The sequence below is a fragment of the Macaca fascicularis genome, chromosome 19, assembly GCF_037993035.2.
Source record: "Macaca fascicularis isolate 582-1 chromosome 19, T2T-MFA8v1.1".
Lineage (NCBI taxonomy): Eukaryota > Metazoa > Chordata > Mammalia > Primates > Cercopithecidae > Macaca > Macaca fascicularis.
This window is the reverse complement of record NC_088393.1, coordinates 20,772,955-20,799,346: the sequence shown is the minus strand read 5'-3', so window position 1 is coordinate 20,799,346 and position 26,392 is coordinate 20,772,955. Positions and strand designations below refer to the sequence as shown.

The 26,392-nt window shown below is 38.3% G+C and overlaps 1 protein-coding gene across 1 annotated transcript; it reads right to left on the bottom strand.

Moving 5' to 3' along the window:
* Window positions 1-1,911: 1,911 nt before the first annotated feature.
* Window positions 1,912-25,156, bottom strand: LOC102136174 (uncharacterized). The gene is given in 5 exon segments (XM_015440391.4): window positions 1,912-2,881; window positions 2,883-4,539; window positions 15,620-15,715; window positions 16,694-16,820; window positions 24,951-25,156. Coding segments are annotated over 5 exon segments (2,199 nt in total). The 5' UTR covers window positions 25,134-25,156; the 3' UTR covers window positions 1,912-2,745.
* Window positions 25,157-26,392: the final 1,236 nt, after the last annotated feature.

Here is a 26,392-nt window from a genome sequence, read left to right as displayed (position 1 = left end):
AATTCTCCTGCCTCAGCCTCCCTAGTAGCTGGGATTATAGGCATGTGCCACCAGGCTCAGCTAATTTTGTATTTTTAGTAGAGACGGGGTTTCTCCATGTTGGTCAGGCTGGTCTCGAACTCCCGACCTCAGATGATCCACCCGCCTCGGCCTCCCAAAGTGCTGGGATTACAGGCGTGAGCCACTGCGCCCGGCCTGGAAACAATATTCTTTAACTCATTTGCAGTTTAAAGCCACTGGCAAAGTGATTACTAGAGATGTTATTCCACTATACAACAAATCATATATTGCTACCATCTTGTAGCCGCACCCTTGAGTAAGGTGGGATAGTTTAAAGTTAGTGGCATGATAATGCTTCATTAAATGCACAATAGTCTTAACATGGTTAAAAAATAATAAAATTAACTTCACACACAATTTTTTTTTTTTTTTTTTTTTTTTTTTTTGCGGGGGTGGGAGCACAGAGTTTTGTTCTTGTTGCCCAGTCTGGAGTGCAATGGCATGATCTCGGCTCACCACAACCTCCATCTCCCTGGTTAAAGCAATTCTCCTGCCTCAGCCTCCTGAGTAGCTGGGATTACAGGCATGCACCACCATGGCTGGCTAATTTTTTGTAATTTTAATAGAGACGGGGTTTCTCCATGTTGGTCAGGCTGGTCTCGAATTCACCACCTCAGGTGATCCACCCACCTCAACCTCCCAGTGTGCTGGGATTTCAGGCATCGAGCCCAGCCCTAACAATTTTTAAATTTACTGTATTTTATTACATAAAAGTACAATTAGTAAAACAATATACTATTTTAACATAATTTTAACTATTTCTTTGTGACACGATAATGTAGAAAAGTATTGCTCTAAACATCTACTTTATACATTACTTAATAGAGGTTTACTACAAAGAACCTCTCCACTTATATTTTCATTATGCATCTTACATTTTAATGTCCTTACTCTTTTATAGAAAAGGTCATACTGTCCAAGTAATTTTTAAATCTCTAATATTTCTGATGTATAATTGATCACTTGCTTTCACATGTGAACAAAATAGGAATAATAGCATAATTTGAAAGCTGTATTACATCACTATTCAGTTTTCAAAAAATTTTAAACAAGTATACTTTCAATGTAATTACAATGCTTCCAAAAATCTCTTTTTAAAGTTACATACAAATCATTTATCTAAAAACTGTAGTTGTGGATTAGTTTTTATACTCAAGTGTCAGTGCCTTAGTTATTCTACTGTAGATTCTCTGATATTTATATACATTCTATTTTGAATTAAATGTTTTTATATTTACTGCATCTGCAAAACTATATTTTAGTATAAACTCTCTGGTGTTTTCTAAGATGTAGTTTCTGGAAAAAAAAAAGTGTTTCTAAACGTATTACATTTACAGGACTCATCTCCAATATAAATTTCCTGATGTTGAACAAAGCTTGAGCAACTGCTTCAGGGTTTTCCTCTAGTACAAAATGTGTGCAATAAGATCTCTGATATAAGTAAATGTGCTATAACCCCCTTTATAGTTGTAATAGTTGTCTTCAGGCCGGGCATGGTGGCTCAAGCCTCTAATCCCAGCACTTTGGGAGGCCGAGACAGGTGGATCACAAGGTCAGGAGATGGAGACCATACTGGCTAACACGGTGAAACCCCATCTCTACTAAAAAAATACAAAAAACTAGCCGGGTGTGGTGGCGGGCGCCTGTAGTCCCAGCTACTCCGGAGGCTCAGGCAGGAGAATGGTGTAAACCCGGGAGGCAGAGCTTGCAGTGAGCTGAGATCCGGCCACTGCACTCCAGCCTGGGCGACAGAGCCAGACTCGGTCTCAAAAAAAAAAAAAAGGAGTCTTCTTATTTCTTCAGTTTAAAGGCTTATACTTTCTGAAATATTTTTTGACAGTAATTACACTCTTAATGTCTTAATGCTTTTATTAAAAGGAACCTTTTTATGTTAAGATATGAGTAGGAGTTAATGGGTTTTCCATATTCCTTATATTTGTACAATTTTTCTCAAGGATAATAGCTTTCTTGTGAAATAAGGTGTAAGTACTGATTAAAAGTTTTGCCACATTCTTCACGCTTGTAGGAGTTTTGCCAGTATGAGTTATCTTACCCACAATCAAGTGTGGCCACCATATAAAGGCTCTGTCACATTTTATATATTTCTAGGGTTTCACACCAGAATAATTATTGTTATGTATAGAGAAGTTGGAGGGGTTGGTAAAAGCACTGTCACTTTTTTTAGGTTTGTGGAGTTCCTCTTCAGCATGAATTATCACCAAGTCTCTTTTAAGAATTCAGAAATGGTGGCCAGGCATCATGGTTCATGCCTGTAATCCCAGCACTTTAGGAGGCCAAAGTGAGTGGATCACCTGAGGTCAGGAGTTCGATACCACCCAGGCAAACATGGTAATATTGCATCTCTACTAAAAATATAAAAATTGGCTGGGCATGGTGGTAGGCACTTGTAATCTCAGCTACTAGAAAAGCTGAGGCAGAAGAATGACTTGAATTCGGGAGGCGGAGGTTGCAGTGAGCCAAGATCGTGGCATTGTATTCCAGCTTGGGTGACAAGCATGAAACTTCATCTCAAACAAACAAACAAAAAAAAATTGATTGAAAACTTGTTATAGGCTTTGCCACATTCTTCAGGGGCCACATTCTTTAAGGTTTCTGTCCAATATGAATTATGTGTAATAAGGGTTGAGAACTCCCTCTTTGTCACATTCTTTATATTTGTAGGGTTTATGTTCCATATAAATTCTCATATTTAGTAAAAGTGGATAGCTGGTTAAAAACTTTCCCACATTCATCAAACTCATAGGGTTTCTCTCCAGTATGAATTATCTTATGTCTAGTAAGGGTAGAGGAGTGTTTAAGGCTTTGCCACATTTTCACATTTGTAGGGATTCTCTCCCATATGAATTATCTCATGTCTTCTAAGGTTTGAGGATGAAATAAAGGCTTTGCCACATTTATTGCACTTGTATGGTTTCCCTCCAATATGAATTTTCTTATGTGAAAAAAGGGTTGCGGGATGGTTAAAAGCTTTGCCACATTCTTCACATTTGTAAGGTTTCTCCCCAGTATGAATTCTCTTATGTCTAGTAAGGGTAGAGGAGTACTTAAAGCCTTTGCCACATTCTTCACATTTGTAGGGTTTCTCTCCACTATGAATTCTCTTATGTGTAGTAAGGTGTGAGGACCAGTTGAAGGCTTTGCCACATTCTTCACATTTGTAGGGTTTCTCTCCAGTATGAATTATTTTATGTGTAGAAAGGGAAGAAAGGTACTTAAAGGTTTTGCCACATTCTTCACATTCATAGGGTTTCTCCCCAGTATGAATTCTCTTATGTGTAGTAAGGATAGAGGAGCGCTTAAAGGCCTTGCCACATTCTTCACATTTGTAGGGTTTCTCTCCAGTGTGAATTTGCTTATGTGTAGTAAGGTTAGAGGAGCGGTTAAAGGCTTTGCCACAGTCTTCACATTTGTAGGGCTTCTCTCCAGTATGAATTATCTTATGTGTAGTAAGAATAGAGGACCGACTGAAGGCTTTGCCGCATTCTTCACATTTGTAGGGTTTCTCTCCAGTATGAATTCTCTTATGTTTAGAAAGGGGAGAGGAACGCTTAAACACTTTGCCACATTCTTCACATTCGTAAGGCTTCTTTCCAGTATGAATTATCTTATGTGCAGTAAGGGAACAGGAGTACTTAAAGGCTTCCCCACATTCATCACATTTGTAGGGTTTCTCTCCATTATGAATTTTCTTATGTTTAGTAACGGTAGATGAGTTGTTAAAGGCTTTGCCACATTCTTCACATTTGTAGGGTTTCTCTCCAGTATGAATTATTTTATGTGTAGAAAGGGAAGAAAGGTACTTAAAGGTTTTGCCACATTCTTCACATTCATAGGGTTTCTCCCCAGTATGAATTCTCTTATGTGTAGTAAGGATAGAGGAACGCTGAAAGGCCTTGCCACATTCTTCACATTTGTAGGGTTTCTCTCCAGTGTGAATTTGCTTATGTGTAGTAAGGTTAGAGGAGCGGTTAAAGGCTTTGCCACAGTCTTCACATTTGTACCATTTCTCTCCAGTATGAATTATCTTATGTGTAGTAAGGTGTGAGGACCAGTTGAAGGCTTTGCCACATTCTTCACATTTGTAGGGTTTCTCTCCAGTATGAATTTTCTTATGTGTAGTAAGGGTTGAGGACTGGTTAAAAGCTTTGCCACATTCTATACATTTGAAAGCTTTTTTTCCAGCATGTCTTGTCTTATGTCTGTTTGAATTTGAAAATTGATGACAGACTTTCCCATATTTATCACATTGAAATATTTTGCTCTGGGTAGTTGTCAAACGTTGGTTAAGTCTACTATAACCTCTTTTGTGCACCTTACACTCATCCACACCTTCACAGCCTTTTTTAAACTGTAAATTGTCATGTCCGTATTTTTCATATCTTCTCAGTATCAGTTTTTGGAAAGAATCTTTTATGCTCTGCTCTGGCCAAAGGTCTTGGGTAAAATGAGAACACAAAACTGAAAGAAACAATAAAAACATATTACTTCAATTGCTAGACTCAGATAAATATACTTAATAAATCAAACCTATACAAGTATACATACTACATAAGCAAGATGACATAATAAAATATCACAAGCTGTAATTTTTTCCTGGACATATAAATTTAACCAAACATACTGCCCAAAATACATTTGTAAAAAATTTATAATTAAGTGTGTGAAGGGCCCCAGGTGAGCACAATGCAAAGAGCCACATAGAATAAAAAGAAAAGCCTGTTACTTTTACCCAACAGAGCTCTTCCTGCTCTCCAGTATAACATTGTGCCTTTAAAAGTAAATTGTTGGTCAGGAATGATGGCTCATGCCAGTAATTTCAGCACATTGGGAGGTTGACATGGGTTGATCATGAGGTCAGGAGTTCAAAGGGAGCCTGGCCAAGATGGTGAGACCCTGTCTCTACTAAAACTACAAAAAAGTAGACAGGTGTGGTGGCAGGCACTTGTAATCTCAGCTACTCAGGAGAGTGAGGCAGAATATTGTTTGAACTCAGGAGGCAGAGGTTGCAGTGAGCTGACATCATGCCACTGCACTCCAACCTGGGTGACAGAGTGAGAGTCTCTAATGGTAGATATTGTAGTGACCAAGATCATGCCTCTGAATTCCAGCATAGGTAACAGGGTGAGACTCTGTCTCCCTCTCTCTCTCTCTCTCTCTCTCTCTCTCACACACACACACACACACACACACACAAATGTAAATTGCCAAACCCTGGTTTCTTTTTAAAAAAACAAGAAAAATATTGGCACATACATCTTTATTTTTGGCTTTTAGGGGTTTTTCTAGACACTGGTAAATGTCTCCCATGACATAAAATGCTGAAGGAAATGGTGATATAAGTTGGATTAACAGTTTGAGTCTGCTGCGTCTAAAGATAAATGTTACAGAAGCAGAGATACGGCCCTACCCCAAACAGGGAATAGGTATCGCAAGTAATTACTGACTATTAAGAGGAAATATGAATAAGCCAATTTAACTAAACAATAAACACAAAATTTTAGACAAGACACATCCTAAAAACGTGTTTGAGAAATTCCCAAAATCTCTAGCCATGACAACTGATTTCAGACTATGTCAGGATAGTTATATTTTAAAGATTCTAACAGGTAGCTTTTTGTTAATGTCCAAATCTCAATCAAAGATTACAGTGAATACAAAATATTAGAGCAACATGGCCCCATCAGTGAGTGAAGATTATACCTCTGCACTCCAGCCTGGGCAACAGAGGAAGACTGTCTGAAAAATATAATAAAATAGGGCCGGCATGGTGGCTCATGCCTGTAATCCCAGCACTTTGAGAGGCTGAGGTGAGTGGATCATGTGAGGTCAGGAATTCAAGATTAGCCTGGCCAACATGGTGAAACCTTGTATGTACTAAAAATACATAAAATTAGCCGAGTGTGTTTGCAGGCACCTATAATCCCAGCTACTTGAGAGGCTGAAGCAAGAGAATTGCTTGAACCTGGAAGATGGAGGTTGCAGTGAACAAAGATTGCACAACTGCACTCCAGCCGAGGCGACAGAGAGAGACTCCGTCTCAGAAAAATAAATAAATAAATAAAATAAGTTGAATATTCAGCAAGTTAAGTAGGAACACAGACAACTACCAAAGATCAGAAAAATGAGAATAACAACCAGAAACATTTAAATAGCAAAAAACAAAAATTGTGGATATAAAAAATATTTAAAAACTGGAAAATTTCTTTAAAAATGAGGTAAACATGAGGAAGCTGAACAAACTAGGATACACACAAAGATATTTATAACAAACATACATATAAGCAAAATTTCAAAAATCACAGATTAGAGAATTTTGGGAGCTGTAAGATAAAAATGATGTGTCATTTATAAGCATAGTCTCATGAGATAACAAGTCAAGTTAGAAAAATATTTTTTGCAGGTGAGAAGGAAACTGTGATATTGTTAAAGTTAAAATAATAATAATAATTTTAAAAAAGCTGTCAAGTCAGAATAATACCATCACCACAATTGTACTACCAAATAAGAATAAGTACTTCCAAAATAACCAAATCCTGAGAACCTACATTGGCACTGCATATGCCCTATATATCAAAGATACTGAAAGGAGTTTCTTCCACTGAAAACAACATAATGCAAGAAAACAACACATAATCATATGAAAACATGTAACTTTCTGGGAAAGATATGCACATACACAAAAATGGAATTTCTTACTTAACATTACCATAATGGTGCAGAAAACATTTTTAATTATTAATTAAAAAAATAGAAATTATTACAAACATCTGTTAATGAATATACAAACATAAAAAATATAATTAGCCAAATCAATAACAAAGTGAAGGCAGATGTAATGATGAAAATATTTTGTATGAAACTTAAGTTGATTTTTTACCACATTTAAATATATTGTTGGATCTTTTAGAGGTTTTATGTAAACTCAGAAGGTATCACTTAGAAAATGTCTGTACAGATACACAAAAGAAAATAAGAAAGAAACTGAAAGCATGTCAATACAAAAATAAAAAAAAACAAAAAAGAAAAAGAAAATGAGAGACAAAGACACAAGAATCAAATAAAACAATAAAATAACTTAAGTTTTTCTTTTGCAGAAAACTATTTAAATATATATATAATTATCTCTCCAATTAAGAGACACACTTTAAATAAAAAGGATTATTAAAAATTTTTAAAAATCAAGATTCAACTTGCCTTTTTACAAGAGTCAGTTGACATCTAATGATTAAAAAAAGCCTGAAAGTGGCAAGACGGAAGTAGAAATTTCATGTAAATATTAACCAAATGAGAGCAGAAGGGCTCAAAATAATATTATGCAAGCTACATCTTAACTAAGAAACTGTCATATTTTATAAAATGTACTTTAAGTCAAAACTTCAAGAAGACAAAGAAGGCATTAAACAACATATGCATTCTTTCACTGGGAATCTATGACAAATTTGTTTATACATGTGTGTATTTGCATGTATGCATCTTATATTAGAGTTTCAAATATATAAAGCAAATACAAAATTGAATACACACAGCAATATAACTATAGTAGGATATTTCAATCCTTCATTTTCTGTAATAATAATAAAACAAGACAGAATATTAATAAGGGAACAGAGGACTAGAAGGCAGTAAAAAACCATTATTTCTAATGAAGATAAAGAGAATCCTCAACAACATCAGGATACACAGCCTTCTCAATAGCTCATAGAGAATTCTCCTATAGAGACCACCTCTTAGACCAAAAATGAAGCCTTAACACATTTTTTAAAACTGAAATTTTATAGACTACTTTCTATGACAAAAATGGAATTACAGTGTAAAACAATAATATAAATAATTGATAAATTTACAAATATATAGAAATGATAAAACACGCTCTTGAGCATGCACTTGTTCAAAAAACTGAGCTGTGTGCAGTGGCTCACACCTGTAATCCCAGCACTTTGGGAGGCCGACATGGGTGAATTTAACTCCATCTCAAAAACAAACAATTGAAAAAGAAATAATATTGTGAAGATGTCTGTACTGCTCAGTTTAATCTACAGATTTAATGCAATGTTTTTCAAATGTCTCATTGCATTGTTGAAGAAATACAAACAACAAATCCAAAAGTATATGGAATCTAAAGAGACAATAAACTACCCAACAATCTACAAAAAAAGGAACAATGTTGGAGGCATTACCATTTCTGATTTCAAAACACATCAAAAAGCTATAGAATTAAAATAATTTGTTATGAGTAAAAAGTTGAAAAAGTAGACTAATGAAACAGAAGGCAGCACATTCATTAACTTTTGCATAATTATTGCAGCATTGTTACTGAAAGGTAATAGGTAAAAGCAATGCAAATTTCTGTCACCAAATCATTCAGTAGATACAAAAATACAGATCTCTCATTAAGCTATTTAATGAAATGAAATGTAACCTTAGGACTTTGGACGGCCAAGGTGGGCCAATTACTTGATCCCACAAGTTCAAGATCAGCCTGGGCAACATGGCAAAGCTCTGTCTCTACAAAAAATACAAAAAAAGCTAGCTGGGTGTGCGGGCACATTCATGTAATCCAGCTACTTAAGAGGATCATCTGATTTTGGGAGGTTCGAGCAGCCATGAGCCATGCAAGTACGCCTGGTTGACAGAGTGAGACCCTATCTCAAAAATACATGAGGCCAGGCACAGTGGCTGACACCTCTAATCCCAACATTTTGGGAGGCCAATGCAGGCAGATTACCTGAGGTCAGGAGTACAAGATGAGCCTGGCCATCATGGGAAAACCCCATCTCTACTAAAAATACAAGAAATTATCCAGGTGTGGTGGCATGCGCCTGTAATCCCAGCTACTTGGGAGGCTGAGGCAGAAGAATCACTTGAACCCAGGAGGTGAAGGTTGCAGTGAGTTGAGATTGCACCATTGTACTCCAGCCTGGGTAACAAGAGTGAAACGCTATCTCAAAAAATAAAATAAAATAAAATAAATAAATAAATAAGTAAATAATATTGTATTAAAAAAAGATATAGAATGCCTGAGTGGTTTTTTTCAAAAAGCATATACTATGCTCCCTACAAGAGACTCATTTTAGCATTGAGTCAAATAGGCTGAAAGTAACAGAATGAAAAAAAGTTATATTCCATTAAAACAGTAACAACAATTAAGATAATCATAATTATATTAGACAGAATATGCTTTAAGTCAAGTACTACCATGGGACAATAATTGATATTATATTATGATAAAGTAAATTGATTTCGCAGGAATCTAAAATATTTATCTATCTATATGTATACGGGTATATAGCATCAAGACTCCAAAATATATAAGCAAATATTGACAAAAGTGAAGGGGGACACATAGCAACATAATAATTGTAGACATCAAAAACCCATTTGCAATAATAAACAGAAAATTCAGACAAAAAATAAGAGAAAACTGAGACAATATTATAGACCATATTAATTATTTTGCATTAGAGGAATACTTGAGAGTGCATAATTTATAAAGAAAAAAGGTTTATTTGGCTCACAGCTCATCAGACTGTGCAAGAAGCACGTGTCAGCATCTGCTTCTAATGAGGATTTCAAGAAGCTTAAAATCATGGCGGAAAGTAACAAGTAACTGGATATATTATATGATAAGACACAGCAAGTGTGAGGTGAAGAAGCCATGTTCTTTTAATGAACCAGCTCTTATTTGAATTGATAGAGTCTAATCTTTTTGGTTACCAACGGTACGTACCAAGCCATTCATGAGAAATTCACCCCCATGACCCAAACATGTCCCACCAGGTCCCATATCCAACACTGAGGATTTATATTGCAGCTTGATGTTTGGACAACAGGGACATCCAAACCATATTATAGACCAACTAGGCTTCACAGACACATAAAAAACTCTCCCGTCAAAACCAAGATAATACACAATATTCTTATTTGCATCTGTTATATTCTGTTAGGACACATACCAAGCTTTATTAAATTTAAAAATACCTACTGGGTGTCATGGCTCTTGCCTATAATTCTAAAACTTTGGGAGATCCACTGAGGTCAAAAGTTTGAGACCGGCCTGGGCAAAACAGTGAGGTCCTAACACTAAAAACAAGCAACCAATTAGCCAGACGTGGTAGTACATGTCTACAGTCCTAGGTACTCAAAAAATTGAGGTGAAATAATAATCACTTGAGCCCAGGAGGCTGAGGCTACAGTGAGCCACAATTATGCCACTGCACTGCAGCCTGGGTGATGATAAGATCTTGTCTCAATAACAACCACCACCAATCACTTTAAAAACACTAAAATTATATACTGTGTGTTTTCTAACAAAAACTGAATGAAACTAGGAATTAAAAGCAAAAGCCAAATGGGCAAATTCACAAATAATGTGAATATGGATCACACTCTTCAACATATTCTTGCTCAGGGGACAAAAAAAATTATTTTTATTTTTATTATTATTATTTTGAGATGGAGGTTCACTCTGTTGCCCAGGCTGGAGTGCAGTGGCGTGATCTCTGCTCACTGCAAGCTCCACCTCCCGGGTTCACGCCATTCTCCTGCCTCAGCCTCCTGAGTAGCTGGGACTATAGGCTCCTGCCACCACGCCCGGCTAATTTTTTGGATTTTTAGTAGAGATGGGGTTTCACCATGTTAACCAGGATGGTCTCAATCTGCTGAACTTGTGATCCACCCACGGAAGGAAGGAAGGAAGGAAGGAAGGAAACAAATCACACACAAAAAATATGCAACACAGGACCTGGAAGATAATTGAAAATCCATGTATTTTGTACCAGTATTCAAAAAAGCCAAAAGGCTGAACCACCCAGATATCTCATGATTTATAAACACATAAAAAAATGTAACACATACATACAATGGAATATTATTCCACTTTAAAAAGAACAATCTTATCACATTTTAAGATGAACATTGAGAATATTATGTCACCTGAATTAATCCAGTAACAAAATTATGGATATTGTATGATTCCAATTATGTGAGATATCTTAAGTAGTCAAAATCATGAAATCAGAAAATGGAAGGTTTGTCTGTCAAGGGCTGGAGAGAGGCTAAAATGAGCAGTTGGTACTTAATGGGCATTGAGTTTTAGTTTTACAAGATGTAAAGTTTCTAGAAGTATTTTGCATAACAAGGCGAATATAATTAACATACCTGAAATGAACAGCTTTTTTTGAGACAGGGTCTCACTCTGTCACCCAAGCTAAAGTGTAGTGGCACAATTTTGACTCCCCCTCAATCTCCCAAGTAGTTGGAACCACAGCTGCAAACCACCATGCCTGGCTATTATTACATTTTTTTTATAGTGGAGAGTCTCCATATGCTCCCCAGGCTGTTTGAGCTCCAGGGATCCTCCTGTCTTGGCCTCCCAAAATCCTAGGATTACAGATCCGAGCCACCACCACGCCTGGCCCTGAAATGTAAACTTCAATAGATTTAAGATGGTGAATTTTATGTTATGTGTTTTTAAGACAATTTTTTTAAAGAAAAACTGAGAAAAAACCAGAATTACATATTGTTTTGAAAATTACCTTCAAATCACAAAAGTGTTTCTCTCACAAAAGTAAATATATGTTAATAATTAAACACATGGTAAAAATAAGACTATCTCCATGAGTACTCACTTCGACAAGATAAAACTACCATGGAAAATAAGCTAAGAAAGAATATAAGATAAGCCATAACTAAAATTTGGGTCATATTTATAGATAAACAGACATACATATGTAATCTAATTGTGATAGACATGCATAATTTATCTCTTAAACCTCAAATTGACTTAAAATGTACAAGCAGAATTGCAAATTATCTAAAATTATAATACATTAAGTAAAACCAAAACACCCAATAAACTAATGTAATAAACCTACACTGAGGACAGGCACAGTGGATCACAACTGTAATCCCAGCACTTTGGGAGGCTGAGACACGCAAATCACGAGGTCAGCAGTTCCAGACCAGACTGGCCAATATCGTGAAACCCCGTCTCTGCTAAAAATGCAAAAATTAGCCAGGCGTGGTGGCACACACTAGTAGTCCCAGCTACTCAGGAGGTCAAGGCAGAAGAATACCTTGAGCCCTCGAGGAAGAGGTTGCAGTGAGCCAAGATCACACCACTGCACTCCAGCCTGGGTGACAGAGCAAGACTCTGTCTCAAAAAAAAAAAAAAAAAAGAAAAAGAAAAAAACCCTACACTGAAAAAGCACACTAATATAAAACTTCAAAACAATAATAAAAGAAATGTTTACTCATAAAACCTAGTATGCAACATTAATGTATCATTAAAAAAATTATCAGGCTGTGTGCGGTGGCTCACAACTAGACCAGTTTGGCCAACTTGGAAAAGCCCCATCTCTACTAAAAATACAAAAATTAGCCAGGAGTGGTGACACATGCCTGTAACTCCAGCACCTGAGAGACTGAGGCATGAGAATTGCTTGAACCCAGAAGGCGGAAGTTACAGTGTGCCACGATCACACCACTGCACCCCACAGGCTGGGTGACAGAGCATGACTCCATCTCAAAAAAAAATAGTTTCTAGATAACTGAAATATTTAATTGCTAGTGTGTACTCACGAACTGCAGGTATTTTGAATCATTGGCATGCACTGTGTGGCAGTAAAATTTTGGAGAATATGCGGTATAAATAGAAGATTCTAATGAGAAACTTTAAAAATTAGCATTTAAAAGAAACTAGAGTTACTTTTAATGTTTTAAATATATGGTACTCTTACACAAAATGAAACTGCTGTAATCCAACTTTAGAAGCAAAGAGTAGCCTTACATTGTTAAATAAAAAAATATATAATTTGCAGAATAGGGTTAGGCCCTCTGATACGTAAAACAAATATTGAGAAATAAACTACATTATTATTTATATATAGGCTAAAAAAGTAGACGAAAATCCTTTAATTCCTTTTTGCCTGCAGCAAACTTAAATTTATAAGTAAATATTTTAGTAAATATGAGTCCCTATGAATTATCTAATTTACTTCAGGCACACCATGCAAATTCTAACATATTGTCCCAAATATCTGAATCAAAATTTACAGACAAATCTGAAAGAGAAAATAGAAAGTAAAAATGTATAGGGAAAGTGACATCAGTAAGAGGAAAAGATTAAAATTCCCTATTTTCATATTCCCTTACAGCAAAAAAAGTCAGCCCTCTCTGACAAAAATGCTTTTATGAGAGAACCAGGCATTATAGCTCACATCTGTAATGACAGCTACATGGTACATTAAGGTTGGAGAACTGCTTCAGGCCAGGATTTTGAGAATAGCCTGGGTTATGTAGCAAGACACCATCTCCAAAATAAGCACCTCTAAGGGAGATTTGAGATCCAGGGAGGGAGTTGTGAAATCTTGCTAAAGCTTAAGATTGAGAAGTGTTCTATTCAGAAGGTAGGCCCTTAGTCAGGTGAAAAACTACAGGACCCCCATTCATGGCTATGCACCAGGATAGGGTTCACCCAACTTGGTCCCACTGAGAATTCTGAACTTACTCTGTAACCAACCCAAACTCTTCCCAGCCACGGTCTGGTAGAGGTCCTGCCATTCCAGAGACCTGGAAGAAGGCACCCATTTACAACAATGTAGGCAGGCCTGCAGACCGTGGCCTTTACTGAGGTCCCTGAAGCAGTTCTATGACAGTTTCAGTTACCTGAGCCACAGTTTATGGTCAGTTCTGCCCACATAGAAATCTACGCAATTGGGTGGGCAGGGTGTGGTGCCTGTAATTCCAGCACTTTGGAGGACTGAGGTGGGTGGATAGCCTGAGATCAGGAGTTCAAGACCAGCGTGACCAAAATGGAGAAACCCCTTCTCTACTAAAAATACAAAATTACCAGGTGTGGTGGTGCATGCCTGTATTTGCAGCTACTTGGGAGGCTGAGGCAGGAGAATCACTGGAACCCAGGAGGCAGAGGTTGTGGTGAGACGAGATCGCACCATTGCACTCCATCTTGGGCAACAGGAGCAAAACTACATCTCAAAAAGAAAAGAAAACAAAACAAAACAAAAAAGAAACCCACACCGTTCCCTGAGGAAATGCTTCTAAAATCAGTTTATGAAAACTCGAAGAGGTGTTTGCTCCATCAAATTCAGACACCAATACAAAACTATATTGTGCCCACTGTCAGTGCTTCTCCTTGAATGTAGTACTGGAAGTATGTGGCAGAAGAATTATTCACAGAAATAAAAAAATCCAGCCAGGTGCAGTGGCTCATGGCTGTAATCCCAAGATTTTGGGAGGCAGAGGCGGGCATATCATCTGAGGTCAGGGGTTGGAGACCAGCCTTGCCAACAGCGTGAAACCCCATCTCTACCAAAAAAATACAAAAAATTACTTGGGTGTTATAGTGAGTACCTGTAATCCCAGCTACTCAGGAGGCTAAGGCAGGAGAACCGCTTGAACCCAGGAGGCGAAGGTTGCAGTGAGTCAAAGTCACACCACTGCACTTTAGCCTGGGCAAAAAGAGTGAAATCCCCTCTCAAAAGAAAAAAAAAAGAAATAAAAAAAATCCATTGAAATTGAAGAAAAATAAGTCAAAAGTTGCTGTTTGTCGATCACACAATCTTATATTTAAAAAACCATAAACAGTACATTAAAACCTGTCTAAACTAATAAATACATTCAGTAAATTAGCAAAATATAAAATTAAGCACACAAGTATACGTATGGTTTCTTACACTTAAAGTATCTGATGAGGAAGAAAAAATCTTATTTAATGTAGCATTAAATAAATTTCTGAGAAAAAATTAACTAAGGAGGTAAAAAAAGTTTATAATAAAAAAGTTAGAAAATCAAAATTAATTTTAAAATATTTTATGTCTATGGATTGAAAGAATAAATGTTATTAAAGTGTCATATTATCCAAAGTGATCTATAGATTCAATAGTCTTCCTATCAAAATTGCAGTGTTTTTTTTTCTTTTTTAAGTAATGGAAAATACAATTCTAAAGTTTACATGAAACTAAAATAAATTTCAAATAGTCAAAGCAATTTTAAGGAAAAAGAACAAAGCAGGATATCATACTTATAATTTCAAACTATATTTTAAGACTGTATAGTAATAAAAATAGAATGGACCATGCACAAAAATGGACAAAAAAATGCAACAGAAACTACTACTCTCACGCATTTCAGACCTGATGCAAAAATAGAACTAAAAAATAGTTTTAGTTTCTCAAAATAAGTCAGATATTTGTGTGTCCCCAAAACAATGAAAAATCAGCCAGATTGTGCAGTCTCTTATATGCCATGAAGACGACTTTGGCTCTCACTGTGAACAAGAAGGAGGCTTACCAAAAGAAAAGGAGAATTTTTAGAGAATTTAAAAGCATAAGACAATATGCCCCCTTTGTGAGAGCAAAATTTAAAAAAGAAAAAAAACAAAAAAAACAAAAAAAAACAGCTGTCCAGGAAGTTCCTTTGGAACACAGCTTCCCGAATCACACCTTAAGAACTGGCTTTCTCTTTGACCTTGGGCCTCTTATCCGTGTTGTCTGTTGTATTCACTTTCACTCGCACCTACCTGGGGGCTTGCCTACCATCTCATGTCTCTTCATAGTCAAAGGTTTTTTTCCTTGCTCCAGACGGGTGATGAGGTCTGGCTTTGAGACAATAATACCTGTTTTATTAAAAATAAATAACATGAATCTTGCGCATATTCTCCAATTACAAGCTAGTAATGTGCTCAGGAAAGATGATGTGATAAAATATTTTAGTAAATTAATACCAAAATACAAATTTGTAACAGAAATTTCTAAATATTTAGAAAATACTTTCAATTCGCCTGGTGCGGTGGCTCACGCCTGTAATCCCAGCATCTTGGGAGGCCGAGGTGGGCGGATCATGAGGTCAGGAGTTCAAGATCAGCCTGGCCAGCATGGTGAAACCCCATCTCTACTAAAAATACAAAAATTAGCCGAGCATGGTGATGTGTGCCTGTAGTCCCAGGTACTCAGGGGGCTAAGGCTGAAGAATTGCTTGAACCTGGGAGGTGGATGTTGCAGTAAGCCCAGATTGCACCACTGCATTCCAGCTTGGGTGACAGAGTGAGACTCTGTCTCAAAAAAAAAAAAAACTTAATTCAGAAATGTGGCAAGTTTGTATTAAGATGAAATATCTTGAAGAAATTTTTTTATTTTCTTTCTTTTTCTTTTTCTTCCTCAAGACAGAATCTTGCTCTGTCACCAGGCTGCAGTGCAATGGCATGATCTCGACTCACTGCAACCTTCATCTCCTAAGTTCAAGCGATTCTCCTGCCTCACCCTCCTGAGTAGCTGGGATTACAGGTGCGTGCCACAGCCCACAACTAATTTTTTGTACTTTTATTAGAGAGACGGTGTTTCACCATGTGGGCCAGGCTGGTCTCAAACTCCTGCCCTCAGGTAATCCCCCAGCCTCACCCTCCCAAATTGCTGGGATTACAGGCATGAGGCACTGAAGTAATTCTTTTCTAAATGAACAAATTCTGAAGATTTTCTTGAAAAACTGGATCTGAAACTCTTTTATAAAAAGAATAAATTACTAAAAAACATTCCACAAAAAAGAGAAATAAAACATTTTGTGTATATTATGAATTATGTATTAAAGTTTTTCTCACCAAGAAAGACCAGGTTTCTGTAGTTCTCTAACATCACATCCCTATATAAATTCCGCTGTGCAGTGTCCAGGCAATGCCACTCCTCCAGAGAGAATTCTATGGCCACATCTCTAAATTGCAATGGCCCCTGAAACACACACATGCACACATTTTCACCGAGTGATTATGGGTAGAATTTTTAATTTGACTTAAGGTGAAATGAGAGAGTGAATACAACTGGTTCTGACTTACAGGATTGATTAAAATTATCCAATAAAATAATTTTCAACACAGAAATATTCTCTAAAGTATTCTGCAACTCTGAGAAAAAAGAGGAGCATAAGATCCACATCAGTTCATGTATTTTTATAGATAATAAAGTATAAAATTAAGGGCATGAACACAAACATGTACATTTTTGAATGCATATTTATATCATATGGAATGAGTTGTGAATATTTTTCAGATGAGAAATACATGTTGAGTTAGAAGGCACCTCTCAAATTTTAGTATGTATAATAAGGTGAAGACCCTTTTTTCCAGAAGATCTGGAATAAAGTCTGATTTTTTTTGAATTTCTAACAAGCTCACCAATAATGTCAATGTTTTTGGCCCAAGAAGGATATTTTGTCAGATATCCAGTAAGCGGAAGAGTCTGGGTTTTTTCCAGTTTTTCTGGCCTGTAAACAAAGATAAGAGCCTTCATTTTCCAATGAAAAATATGAAGAAAAAAAAGAAAAAAGAACAGCTGCCAGATTAAATATGATTGTTTATGCACATCAGCTGCATAATGAAACTTAATAATGAAGAGAAAAATAATTAGCTATATAGTAAAAAAAAAAAAAAAAAAAATCGTCAGCTATTTAAGCAAGTGAATCATTAACCATTAACTGCACTAGGAGAAATTTTCATGATGTCCTAATGCACACAGAAGAACACAGTATCACTGTTGAAATATTTCTTCTTTAAAAAAGCAAATAAAATCTGAATTTAATCAAAAAGAATCATCATAAGTTTTATGCAAACCTCAAAATGCAGACACCATGTTCTGTAGTTTCTAGTAGTAATTTTAAGTAGGCTTCATTTAGCACCCTAGAGAAGGTATCTCCTAACAATTTTTTTCAGAATTTCTCATAATAAATGCCATCACATTTAAATGAGCAATTTTTTTTTTTTTTTTTTTTTGAGACGAAGTCTCACTCTTGTCCCCTAGACTGGAGTGCAATGGCATGATCTCAGTTCACTGCAACCTCACCTCCTTGGTTCAAGTAGTTCTCCTGCCTCAGCCTCCCAAGTAGCTGGGATTACAGGCACCTGCCATCACACCAGGCTAACTTTTGTATTTTTAGTAGAGATGGGGTTCCACCATGTTGGCCAGGTTGGTATCGAACTCCTGACTTCAGGTGATCTGCCCGCCTGGACTGGGATTACAGGCGTGAGCCACCGCACCCGACCTAAATAAGCAATTTCTTAATCCTGTTCGGCATACAGCTAACAGAATACACGAATGCAGCCTCAACATTATATTTTCTCCACCTTTTACTAAGGACCACAGTTTTCCCCAATAGAAATGCTGAGTATCCACATCTTTCCATGTTCAATAGCCACAAAGGGAACATTTTTAATATTGCAGATCATAAATTCTTGTTGATAAATCTGCATGGCATATAAGAAGTTATTCTGTACAGAATGTAGAGAAGGCTCTGGGATACAGGAAAGAAATACTTTTCAGAGACCCTTGACTCTCATAAGAATTTTAAGAAGTACTTAAACCAAACTCCTTAGGGAGGAAAAACACAAGTAGAGAAGTAAAGGTTTTCAAGTGCTAAATGCATGGCAGTCCAGGAGGCAGAGTGGACACAGCTTTTCAGCTGAGGCATGTTTACCTGAAGAAAATCCTTTTTTTTTTTTTCTATCTCCTCCTTCTATAGAATTCCTTCTCAGACGAGATTCTCTGGACAAATTACAACTGCGTCTTGAGAATATGCCTTTAAAGGTGTCAGTACCACATGTTTACCTGCTAGCATGACATCAACTGGCAGAATAACAAAAATATCCACCCATTTCTGTCCTTTAAAACAGAAGAGATTCAGGAACAATGAGCTGCTCCATGAAGATGAAAATATAAGTTTCTCCTTTCCTGTCCTCAGGTGCCCTCCCCTGCCACAGACACCAGCAATTTCTGCTACAGTAATGGAAATATGCATGAACTACCAGTCCCTTCCAAATCCAAACAGAATAGGCCCTATGACCACCCTTTAGTGCAAAGGTGGAACTTAACTCTCATGAATGTATTCTGAAGCCTTCATCCTTGATTCTGGCCTCATCTTAGAGTCACAGGAGGCCCTTCATTAAAACAGCGTGGATGCTTCCACCCAGAACAATAAACAGAACCTGTGGGGAGGGCACAACACATTTCTGCAAATTGACCATGTGATCCTAATAAGAGGCCTGGGCTGATAATCAATAAGCTAAGCATTGCCTCTCAAGCTTTAATGAGCTTATAAATCACTTGATAATTTTGGCTCCACTTTATGTAATGTAATTCTGCAGGTTTGAAAAGGGTCCATGAATGGGTGTTTTAAACAAGCCCCCGTCAATGCTCATGTTGCTTCCCCTTGGTGCATTATTAACATTAGAGTTTAAATGTTCTATTAAACCCAGTGCTTGCAGAGACATTGTATTTAGAATCTTGTTTTCCATTCCTGCAGATCCAGTAGTTGCTCCATAAGTCACAAAAAAGTAAATATAAACAGAATGAAATTTTGTCTAAACCACATTAACCTTTCTTCCTGTATCTCTTTCATCTGTCTATATTTAGCTTTTATTCTGTACAATTTTAAAAAAAATTGATGACAGAGGAACAGAAGAAGACATAAAGATGCTGGGCCCTTTTTCTAAATCCTGGAAATTATTAAACCCAGCACAGCACAGGATCCCTTAGGCTTAGCACTCTTGTCACAACCAAATACTTCTGGTACAAACAAGGACAACCCATCTCCATCCTGAAGTTTTATATTCTTTGCTGGCTCTTTGAAGTTTACAGAGGAAACAGAAGGCAGCAATGTCTGAGTAGGTCTGTATTTTAAAAACACCATGTACACATGTACTAATGCAATGTTTATTAAGTAGGTACTATGTGGTCAAGAGTATGATACACAGCACTGTGCTGGACATAACACATTATGTGATTTAATTCTCATAACACCCTGGGAGTTGGTACTAAGGGTTTAATAATTTCCAGGATTTAGAAAAAGGGCCCAGCATCTTTATGTCTTCTTCTGTTCCTCTGTCATCAATTTTTTTAAAAACTGTACAGAATAAAAGCTAAATATAGACAGATGAAGGAGATACAGGAAGAAAAGTTAATGTAGTTTAGACAAAATTTTATTCTCTTTATATTTACTTTTCTGTGACTTATGGAGCAACTACTGGATCCGCAGGAATAGAAAACAAGATTCTAAATACAATGTCTCTGCAAGCACTGGGTTTAATAGAACATTTAAAATCTAAGACCCTAAAGTACATACTTTATTTATCCCACTTACCTGCTTTTGGGTTTCAGGAAATTGTGAGCACCAGCTCTAGAAAGACAGCAGGATTCACAGCCAAAACTCTGATCTCTTATAATCAGTTCTCTGAGGCAAGACTCCAAGGTACGGTCAGACCAAAATAAGGCCTCCAAAAAGGGTGAATCTGAACAGGTCTGGGGCAGGGTGGGGTCACTATGTAGAATTCTGCTCTCTATGCCACTGTAGTACCACCAGTTTTGTTTTTTCAAAGGTTACCTAAAAGAAAAACTTTAAATCCCAGAGTTTCTGTAATTTTAATATTTTCTAGCCACTGCCCTGTCAACTTTATGCTACATACTAATATGCAATTTAAACAAATCATTTAAGCTTTTCTAGGGAATTTTTTTTTTTTTTTTTTTTTTTTTTTTGAGATGGAGTCTCACTCTGTTGCACAGGCTGGAGTGCAGTGGTGCCATCTCAGCTCACTACAACCTCTGCCTCCTGGGTTCAGGTGATTCTTCTGCCTCAGCCTCCCTAGTAGCTGAAACTACAGGTGCACACCACCATGCCCGGCTAATTTTTGTATTACTAGTAGAGACGGCATTTCACCACATTGGCCAGGCTGGTCGGGAACTCCTGACCTTATTGTCTAACATTTGAATTCTGACGCCACCCAGAGTCAACACAGACCCTGATTCAGGGCTCAGTCCCACCACACTGTCCTCACTGCAGATGCCAGTCAAAAAACCCATGGGTCCATCTATGCTTCTGAGCTACTGTTTAAAAACTTGAGACTCCCATAACCTCTCTGAATTTTAATAATTTGGTAGAGCTACTCACAGAACTCAGCAAAACACTAGTTATGTTTACCAGTTTCATATGTGAGATGCAGCCCAGGAAAAGCCAAATGGAAGAAATGCATAGAACAAACAAAAGAAATGGAGATGGATGAAACACATAGATAATCCTGGGAAATATTTGTGATTAATAAAATTCTCCATCCTTTGTGTGCTCCAGGAACAATTTATGGAAAGAAACACTATTCCCGTTATGACTAAGATAGTGCTCTCTTTTCTTACGTATCACACAGCAAGACACACACTCTGCACATTTTCTCCTTTTTCTCATTTAAAAAAAAATCAGCTGAATTTGTCTTCAGTGGTCAAAATAAAACATTTCTTCACATTGTCACCCAAGTTGGAGTGCAGTGATGCAATCTTGGCGAACAGCAACCTCCACCTCCTGAGTTCAAGCAATTCTCCCGCCTCTGCCTCTGAAGTAGCTGGGATTACAGGTGCCCATCACCACACCTGGCGAATTTTTGTTTTTTTGGTTTTTTTGAGATGGAGTTTCACTCTTGTTGCCCAGGCTGGAGTGCTGGCACAATCTCGGCTCACCACAACCTTTACCTCCCGAGTTCAAGTGATTCTCCTGCCTCAGCCTCCCGAGTAGCTGGGATTACAGGCATGCACCACCATATCTGATGAATTTTTTTTTTTTTTTTTAAGTAGTGATGGGGTTTCTCCATGTTGGTCAGGCTGGTCTCAAACTCCCAACCTCAGGTGATCCGCCCGCCTCAGCCTCCCAGTAATTTTTGTATTTGTGGTAGAGACAAGATTTCACCATGTTGGCCAGGCTGGTCTCAAACACCTGACCTCAGGTGATCCACCTGCCTCAGCCTCCCAAAGTGTTGAGATCACAGGCATGAGCCACTGGGCCTGGACTAAAATATTTCTTAATCAAACTTTACTTAAGTTTATTTCCCTCCCTGAACTTTGAGCTACCCTCAGTCTGAGTCAACATACAACCCCATTTTGCATCCTTCCTAAGAACATGCTGATTTCAGGGTAAGACATCCTCATCTAAAATCTGACTTTTTCACTCTCCATTTGCCATTCGCCTCCCACCTTTCTAACCATGTTCACTCCTCCCTAAAAAAGAAAGCCCTTTTCTGCCGAAATCTTTGCAAGCTATAAAGATCTTATACTTAGTTGGTACCTTCTCCTGTTGCAATAATTTTTTGGAATTCATTTTTTAAAAATAAATCTAATGTTTTTATTTTACAAAGTATAGAAAGTGCCGCAAAACGTAACGACTTCATCATCACTAAGACCCTCTCAGTTTCCTTTCATCTTAACCTCAAATGCATCTGCCTTTGGATCCCCAGCTTTCCAGGGCTCTATAGCTTCTCTCAGGATAAAGGCTCCTTCTATGGCTGGAGTGATTAGGCTGTGACACCTGCAGGGGAGGCTCCCCAGAAAAAACTGAGTATGTAATAACATCCAGTTGCAGGCTTAGTATTAGCCTTAGCTTGGAGTCACTAGGTTCAAGCTTTAATTTCCATATCAGAATTAGTCACTTGGTTTTTGAAACTAAGTGTTTGAAAAATCCAGGGAAATTACTCAAACGCAGGGTTTACATAAGGGAAGGAAATTTTAAGGTTCTTACGTTCTTTTTTTTTTTTTGAGATACAGTCTTGCTCCGTGGCCCAGGCTAGAAAGATCTCAGCTCACTGCAACCTCCATCTCCTGGGTTCAAGACATTCTTGTGCCTCAGCCTCCCAAGTAGCTGGAAATACAGGCATACGCCACCATACCTGGCTAATTTTTGTATTTAGTAGAGATGGGGTTTCACCATGTTGGCAGGCTGGTCTCAAACTCCTGACCTCAAGTAATGAACCTGCCTAGGCCTCCCAAAGTGCTGAGATTACAGGCATGAGCCACTGCACCTGGCTAAGATGCTTGCATTTTATACCTCCATAAGAAAAACATATATATCTACTTCTTTCAGACAATATATGTATTATTTTATTATTTATCTTAAAAATAATGAAGTAGGCCGGGCACGGTGGCTCATGCCTGTAATCCCAACACTTTGGAAGGCCAAGGTGGGTGGATCACAAGGTCAGAAGATTGAGAACATTTTGGCCAACATGGTGAAACCCTGTCTTTACTAAAAATACAAAAAAATTGGCTAGGTGTGGTGATGCACACCTGTAATCCCAGCTACTTGGGAGGCTGAGGCAGGAGAACTGCTTGAACCTGGGAGGCAGAGATTGTGTGAGCCGAGATCACGCCACTGCACTCCAACCTGGTGACAGAGTGAGAGTCTGTTTCAAAAAAATAAGTAAATAAATAAAATAATGTAGTAAAAAATTAGTCATATGGGAACACTTCTAGAAGGTACCATGTTTCATCACTTATAATTTAGCATTTAACTCAGAACTCAAGAAAAAAGGATATAGAACTGAGATATTCACTGTCACAAATTTACCCTGCAAAAAGAGGAACTAATGTGTTGATGAATCTATGTAACTCATCAACTATCTACCACATTTTCCTGTGGAAATACATTCATTGTCCACAGCCAAAATGGAAGAGAGATTTTCCCTATTTTTTTCCTTGGTAACTAGGATTCCTGGGAAACATGGTGAAACCTCATCTCTACTAAAAATACAAAAATTAGCTGGGAGTGGTGGCGCGTGCCTGTAGTCCCAACAACTCCAGAGGTTGAAGCAGGGGAATGGCTTGAACCCAAGAGGTGGAGGTTGCAGTGAGCCGAGATCTGACACTGCACTCTAACCTGGCGACAGAGCAAGACTCTGTCTCAAAAAATAATAATAATAATAATTAATTGAGGAACATGGGGTACACCTGAGGCCCTGCTTGGGACACATGTGAAAAGTGCCAGGGAAAATCAGTCCCCTGTGGGATGTGAAAATAATTGAGTGGCAGGCAATTAGACTGAAGAGGCCCTAGTCCTCGGATTTCTATTTCTTAAAAAAAAAAAAAAAAATCTAAGCTCAAGTGCATTTTTTGGTAAATTACTACATTAGGGGAAACAAAATTCAGGCTTAAGCAACTATAAACTGCCAGTTAAGCTCAATTACATAACCAGGAAATTTCCACCTTGATTGTACAACTTAAGAAACTACATTACTAAACCTAATAAATTACTGAATTTGGTTTTCTTCCTCATGCATTTCACAAATGTCTCTTCTTCAAGCCCCTCCATGGACTACAAACTACAAACTGTAGCTGGGTGCTCTACAATTCTTGACCCACTCTGATTAAATTGTTTGATATTTTTGCAGTGACTCCCATAATTTTTTTTTTATTTTAGACAGAGTCTTGCTCCGTCGCCCAGGCTGGAGTGAAAGAAATCACAGCTCACTGCAACCTCCGCCTCCCAGGTTCAAGCGATTCTCTCACTTCTGCCTCCCGAGAAGCTGGGACTACAGACATTCGCCATCACACCCAACTAATTTCTGTACTTTCAGTGGACAAGGGGTTTCCCCATTTTGGGTCAGTCTTGGTCTTCAACTCCTGACCTCAACTGATCCGCCCGCCTCGGCCGCACTTTGACCAAGCCCGGCCCCATACAATTGTAAGCAGAAAAGAGAAACTGTGAACCCCACAGATCAAAGTTCTTCCCATTCACGAACCCGCACCGAGAGTCAGGATTCTTCCCTGACACCCTCCGGTGGTCCTTGCACAATCCGGGAGAGACGCAGCACTGCGGGTGCAGAGCTGCCCGCAGAGCTGCCCACAGAGCGCTCCAGGCCAGGGGCACAATCACTGCGCGGGGAAGCGACATGACGCCCGGGGCCAGGTTGTCAGCGTACCGCCATCTTATGGCTGAACGGGACTGAGGTGGAGCTGGGTAAGAAGAATTCGGGGTGCAGATTGTGGAGCTGACTGCGGGGAGGCCTGAGTACCGCCAATAGCCTCTTCCCCTCTATCCGGACGCTGGACCGGCACTCTCACCATTTCTAGGCATCCAGGGGGTCCCGGCGTCTTAGCTGTGGATCTCCCAATACCTGCAGGATACAGGGCCACACAAGCTGGGCCTCTAAGAGCAGAGGACACAGAGCAGTGAAGACCAGACCTGGAGCTCCAGCTGCAGCAAGAGACAAGGACCCCGCCAAATCCGGAAGCCGTCCTGTTCATTCCAGCTGCGTGCCCTATTGGTCGGTTTCCAGCCCAGCGTCCCTGACTGGATAATGCTTAAGGCCCCGCCCCTTCAGGCCCTGAGTGACAGAAGATGTGATCAGATGCTGGGCGGAGTGAAGAAAGAGTGACAGTCTAAGCTGCAGCCTTTTCAGGCAGGGCTTCCCTCCTGAGCTGAGCCAGGCTCACCCCAGAGTATGGGAAAATCCTATCTCTTCTTTACCCTCTCTCGCTGAATGTATCCAAAGATGAACAGAAGTATTTTTGCTATCATATTAATAATACATAAAATTTTTGTTCAAGAAAAAATCAACTTTTACTTTGGTAATAGTGTATTAACTATTAAAGCTAATTTTAATAAAATCTTATAAATAAATCAAATATGTCATTTTTGACCACTCCAGATTTACATATATATTTTGTAATCCTTGTAATTTTTTAATCTATTTATATTTTATTTTTATCCACATTCTTTTTATTTTTTCAATTTGAAACAACCTTTAAGTAATTTCAAACTGCTATAGGAGGTAGAAAGAAATCATTTAGGGGCAGGCACAGGTAGCTCATGCCAGTAATCTCAACACTTTGGGAGGCTAAGATCACTTGAGGTCAGGAGTTCAAGACCAGCCTGGCCAATATGGTGAAACCCCATCTCTACTCATAATATAAAAAGTTAGCTGGGTGTGGTGGTGCACATCTGTAGTCCCAGCTACTCTGAAGGCTGAGGCAGGAGAATCACTTGAACCCATGAGGCGGAGGTTGTGTAATGGCCCAAGGGGTTCATTTTGCCCTTTGCCTAGACAGAGCCGATTCAGCAAGACAGGGAAATTTGTGGAGGAAAAGTTAAATGTTAAACTTGAACTCAATTGAACGTGGACACAAACAATTGCCACCAAGTCCCAGAACAGGTCCCGTGAGCCCCTGAGGTGTTCATCCAGCCCTGTATCAAAGAAATATCTATTTCAATCTATTCCTATACATTATTTGTTGAAAAGCAATAGACAATCACAAAAGCAAGTTCACCTTTTTGTGTTCCTTGAGGCAAGTCACGAATGGCCCTCTTCACTGGGCCTTATGCCACACAACTCTTACAAAACAACTCTTACAAAAGAGCTAGGGTCCCAGACCACCCTGAAGCTTCATGAGACTTCACCTTGTCTGGCCAACTCTGGAGCCCAGACTGTTGCTTCCCACTCAGTTGGTAATCCTCCATAGTCTGATGAGGGTAAATATATATATACACACACACACATACATAC